The sequence below is a fragment of the Oculina patagonica genome, chromosome 4, assembly GCF_052425735.1.
Source record: "Oculina patagonica isolate OP01 chromosome 4, crgOcupat, whole genome shotgun sequence".
Classification (NCBI taxonomy): domain Eukaryota; kingdom Metazoa; phylum Cnidaria; class Anthozoa; order Scleractinia; family Oculinidae; genus Oculina; species Oculina patagonica.
In genome coordinates, this window is record NC_135761.1 from 42,565,521 (window position 1) to 42,571,174 (window position 5,654).

General features: G+C 35.6%; 1 protein-coding gene across 1 annotated transcript; it reads left to right on the forward strand.

Annotated features, from left to right (window-relative positions):
* The first annotated feature begins 1,340 nt into the window (after positions 1-1,340).
* On the forward strand, positions 1,341-5,246 carry LOC144648487 (uncharacterized). The gene is made up of 8 exons (XM_078508024.1): positions 1,341-1,517; positions 1,919-2,284; positions 2,650-2,783; positions 2,858-3,020; positions 3,488-3,668; positions 3,865-4,163; positions 4,280-4,354; positions 4,479-5,246. Exons 1-3 carry the CDS (start codon positions 1,341-1,343, stop codon positions 2,695-2,697), a joined length of 591 nt encoding a protein of 196 aa, XP_078364150.1. The 3' UTR covers positions 2,698-2,783; positions 2,858-3,020; positions 3,488-3,668; positions 3,865-4,163; positions 4,280-4,354; positions 4,479-5,246.
* The last annotated feature ends 408 nt before the right edge of the window (positions 5,247-5,654 follow it).

The following is a 5,654-nucleotide window of genomic DNA, read 5'->3' on the forward strand; positions in this document are numbered from 1 at the left end:
AGATTAAATTTCAATGGTTTCAAATGATATGTTACTGCATATCCATCAAAGATTAAAAGAAATTTTTGGAAGTTCGAGCTCCAAGATATTTGCTGGTGTAAGCATTATTGGCGTGGTGATTTACACCAATTACCACCTATCAAACCAAAACCTTTTTTTTTGTAGTTATCAAAATGGCACATATAATTTATCACATCCATGGCACGAATTCAAGATGGTAAAATTGCATCAAATTATGAGACAAAAAGGCGACCAAGCTTTTATTGAGCTATTAAACAGATTGGAGTTAGAAAACACACAGCATCAGATATAAGCATTACTCAGTCTAAATTAATTGCTGCCAGTGACAAAAACAACTATCCTTCAAATGATCTTCATGTATGAGAAGAAAATACCCCTGTTACGGACTATAATAATCAACATCTTAAAGACCTTTCCATGCCTTTACATGTCCTTAAAGCAGTAGACATCTATCCAAAGAATGTGTCACAGAATGAAATTGAAAGAGTTCTTTTAAAAGGACGTTTTTACCCAAGTGGTCTAGATTTCAAGGTATTTATTAAAGAAGGTGCACGTGTCATGTTAACAAATAATGTCAATATCTCTGATAGACTCATAAATGGACAGCTAGGTACTGTGGCTCGAATTGTCATGAATGAGATTACTCAGAAACCCACGGCAACATTGTACATGTATATGTTAAGTTTGAAGGCGAAGAGGCAGGTTACACCGCTATTGAAAAATCTGCAGATATCTTTGCTACAGAAAACAAAGTTGTGCCAATGAAACCGATCTTAGCAAAAAAAATAAAGTTAAATACAGGCAAGCGTTCATCACCTGAAATACAAAGATTGCAGTTTCCGTTAGCTATTCATAAAGTTCAAGGTTTAACTTTCAACAAAAACCTGTAAGGGTTTAACTATTCTTTAAAAAGATCATTCAGGACAACAATGAATATGCAATGGTAATCAAAAAAGAAAAATTAAATGTCTCAAAATGTGACTTTCATTATAAAATACCTAAAGAAATGGCAATAACTAAAATAATAGATATCAAAATTTTGACATATTACACAACAGCTTCATTACATGGAAAACTAAAAACATCCCATTGCAAGAAAGAAGAAGTAAAGCTTAGAACTGGGTGCAAATTAATGAAATTAGACTGAGTTATTGCAGATGACACTGATGTCAAAAATAACATCGTGGGAAAATCAAATTTCGGCAGTAAAAGATGGGAAAACATACAAAATAGAGAAAGGGAAAGTAAAGGGAAAGTTTCAATGAGAAAAGTATGTAAATCTAAGCGAAGAATCAGTTATAACACTGACAAAGAAGGAAATGACAGTTGTACGTGAATTTTCCCAAGTTGTTGAAGAAGAAAAATCTTTAACTGTTACAAACACTGATGGCACTGAGAGTCTGCAAAGATACGCTAGGTGCCAATCATGCAAAAAGAATCTGACAAGTACAGATTCAAAACTCCATATCAGCGAGATCTGTGGACTGAAACAAATTGTAGATGAAAGTGATATTCACTATAGGTCACTGTCAATTTTTTTTAAAATAAAGATGATTCACTGCCAATACCATTCACAATGTGTGAAGAAAACATTCAGAAAACATTGGAAATATATATTGGTAATAAAAAAGCTAAAAGAAAGTGGATCTATCAAAATCAGAAGAAAGTGAAATCATTGAGGGAATTCTCCTAGCAAGAGATCTTGAGATAGCCTACAATAATAAGACTAAGATTGCAATCAATATATCAGAAAATAAAAAAGAATAGCCTTTCTGCGATGATGTCTAAGATGCTACCATTAGTGAAAAACACAGATAGGAACAAGTTTCCCCATCGTCCATACTGTTCAATATAATAGCCAGAAACCCATGTCCTTTTCCTTCCTTGTCATCGCTAGAAATGCGAGACATTGTGGTTCTTGGAGTCATTTGGCCTAACGCTTGACTCTGTGAAAGTCAAAGATAAGGATGGGAAGGTCACCGAACTCGACTACGGAACATACAATGGGACTTCATTTCAAAATCTATCCCAGGAAGGTCAAGACACTGTGCGCTCCCTTCTTTACATCATGGACAAGTTTTGTGTTGGGGATGCAGGTTACCATGAAGTGTCAATGGTTGTAGACGATGTCCCAAGGAGCTATTTGATTAAACAATGCAGAAGTGATTTGAACAAGATTTTTCACATTTCAAAGACACCAGGAAAACACGCAGGAGCCCAAATGAGCTTTAAAGAAGAGCTTCGAGTGCAAATTAAAAAGAAGGTATATATAGTTTTAATAAATAATCCTTTACAATCAATTCCTTAAAAAGGACCATAGCCAACTCTTATCCCCACCCCTCTCTATATGTCCTCCAATTCAAGAGCTCTGTTATTATGCCCAATGCATGGTACCTAGACTTAGGTTTGTGCACAGTAAGTCTGGTGCATCTTATCTTTGGTAATACAAGTAATAAATGTTGCATAGCATCACATAACAAGTGTCCCCAACACCCCCCCCCCCCCCACACACACACACACACACACACACACACACACACACACACACACACACACACACCCTCATTTTGCTACATAGTTATCTGCACATTTTTAACTCTTGGCAAATTTTAACATTGCCTTTTCTAGAGAGAAAATGGTGACCTTGGAAAAACAACGAGTCAAGGTATCTGGTGATGGTGCTAAAATGTCAAGGATAGCAAATTTCATTGTTATCTCATCTGCCCTGCTGTCTGATGGAGAGAAAGTAATGTCATGCAAAGGTAAATGTTGCTATGGAACATTCAGTAAATATAAATGTTTATTTTTTTAAATTATGTATATGCATGTTTAACAGATAATCACACAGTTGGAATTGTTTCTGAAGTGAGGATTTAGACGTTCTTAAAGCTTCCTGCAAAGATCTGTTTGCTGAAATTAATGAGCTGGTTGATGAATGAGAAATTGAGGTGGATGGCCACAAGGTACCTCTGGACTTCTATTTGTCTGGCGATTACAAGGTAAGAAGGGAGAACATATATAATTATGGAAATCTAATTAAACTGAATTGATGAGATGCAAATGTCAAAGAAAATGAAATCTAAACTGCTCATGCAAGTAATGAAATTACATGACTTGGGCTGCACAAAGACCAGAAACAAAAAATAATAACAGAAATTTATAGATCACAAAATAAATTATTTCACGAAACAATTTAATAACAACAACAATACAGTACTTTACTAATCAACTATAATTATATTGCTCAGTTCCTTCTTCTAGTTCTTGGGATGAACAGTGCATGTGCTGACTATGCCTGTATATACTGCAAAATACATAAGGATGCACGGTAAGAACAAAAACTTACAATTAGCTAATCATAGAACCTGTTTTCCTTTTTTATACAATAAATGTGTCATAAGGTTGAAATATTTCTTATTGAAACTTAACAAAAGTTAAAATTAACAAATTATGTTAATTTCAACAGCTGGGACACATCTAAGCCAGAAAACTATTACTGGATGGATGGGAATAAGAGGACCCTGGCTGACAACAAAGAGCTCGCCAAGAAATCTAGCAACAACTGTGGGTGTATCAGATCCCCTCTGCTGAACATTCCCTTGAAAACATTAGGGTGGATGAGCTTCACTTGCTGCTTCGAGTTACAAGTACTTAATCCATATATAGTCTACATGTATGTTAAGTCCCCAGGATGTAGTCTTTACTAATCTTGTTCCCAGATTTCCCCCGGCTCACGGATAAGAAAGTCCTTGCCACACTCCAAGGAATCAGTACTTTGGCCTTACTATTTTGAAAATACTTTAAACATTGAAAACAAAGGGGTGGTTTTCTGTCTTTTTACAGATAGATTGGAGAAAAATATTCTCAATGATGCAATTGAGAAAGACAAAAAGTACAACCTGAACAAAGCACCATCAGCAAGAAAATACACAAACATGCAAAAAACCATAGAGGCCATTAACAATTGTGGGATGAGCTTTAGTGTGTGGGAGAAGCGAAACGCTGATGGGATGCCAAGTGGATTGTAAGATTGGACAAGCATGGTTGGGAATGAAAAGAAAAAAGTGCTCCGAAGCCTGCCTGAGAAATTCCCATAGATCCTTGATCCAGAACATTGCAACACAATCACCAAAATATGGAAGGTATTTTGTTTTGTTTTTACAGCTAATAACAGTGACATTTTCTCTGGTCTGGCACAGTGACATCATACTGAAGAACCTTAGCTTGTCTCTGAAAAATATTGTTACATTTTTTATAGGGCTTTGACAATCTATACCAAACATTATCAGCTTGGAAGCCATGTCAAACTCGCATAGATTCCTTCTTTGGGGATGTAAGTTGAATTTTCTTCTCATTAATTGTAACTCCTTTCAAGTAATTGCTACCATGGTTATGGTTTTAATTTACAGTACAATTCCTACAAGATGTTCAGAAACTAATTTCTTATTATTTAACAGGCAACAGAGTGGATAAAATTGTATCTATCGTTCGGTGGAGATGTCATTGGATATGAAAATGCTTGTCACCGCATACTTTCACATATTAACCTAACCTAACCCGATTCATCAGAGATGAGACTCCATTTAAATCATTCACAGGCCAAGGAGTAGAAAAAATTATTGACACTGTACGATCCATATATCACAACAAATGCAACAAGCATGATGCATGCAAAAAGGCAATTCTAGCCCAGAAGAGAATTGACCACCTTCAAGGTTTTGAAAGGCAACCACACCAGTATACAAAAAAAAAATGATGAGTACTTGGAAGCTGACATCTTTGAACAACGAAGAAAGAGACCTCGACTGTGTGTTGCCTCAACAGAAGATGAACCACAGATTAATGAGAGCGATGTGGACACAATGATCATCCACGAAATAAAAGCCACACTCAAAGAAATGGGAATTACTACCAAATGTAGGAGAGAAGACAAGCTAAGGGAAATTCTCAGGAAAGCTATTTCTGAAAATGCAAATGGTGTTAACTGATTTTAGATGTGAAATATTTGGTTTAGTTATATAAACCCCCCATAAACTCTAAAAAATTCAAGAAAATATTTGCTTTAGTTATATAAACTCCCCATAAACTCTAGAAATGTCAAGGAAATATTTGGTAAATTAAACTCTATGCTTAACTTTTTCCATCTGCTGCTTCTCTTGACTTGCTAATAAACAAGAAAAATCATTGTGAACCAAATTGTAACACAGCTTCTTCTTATATCTTAGCTCGCACAACGCTACAACACAAGTGATACCGACTGAGGTAAATACAATAGTCTTCAACAAGAAAAATCCAATGTAGTCAATAATAAATGTCATTAATTTTTACATACACCCTCAGAATTTCACCATTAGCTCCCCAAACTTACGTTGATTTCCTCCAATTCTTGGATTGATTCTGATTTCCCTATTGTTACACATCACATTGTAACAGCCCTTTTTATACTAGAGATCTGTGTTGACCATCTGGACAAGGTTCTGCAAACATTACGCAATTGGTCTGGTTATACGTCTCTAGTATAAAGATGGACACAAGAAGCGTTTCTCCTCTCGACAAGCTTCTTCACATAGTGCGTTGTTCAAGACGCATTTCAAAAAGTAACTTGTCTACACAGGTGACATATCTTGTGCCCA

Bases quoted from the DNA above. Each gene is read 5' to 3' on its own strand.
- LOC144648487 (XM_078508024.1), top strand. From the start codon at position 1,341: ATGACAGTTGTACGTGAATTTTCCCAAGTTGTTGAAGAAGAAAAATCT. The intron at 1,518-1,918 runs GTAGATGAAAGT...TGTCATCGCTAG, and splicing joins TCTGTGGACTGAAACAAATT to AAATGCGAGACATTGTGGTT. The intron at 2,285-2,649 runs GTATATATAGTT...TGCCTTTTCTAG, and splicing joins GAGTGCAAATTAAAAAGAAG to AGAGAAAATGGTGACCTTGG.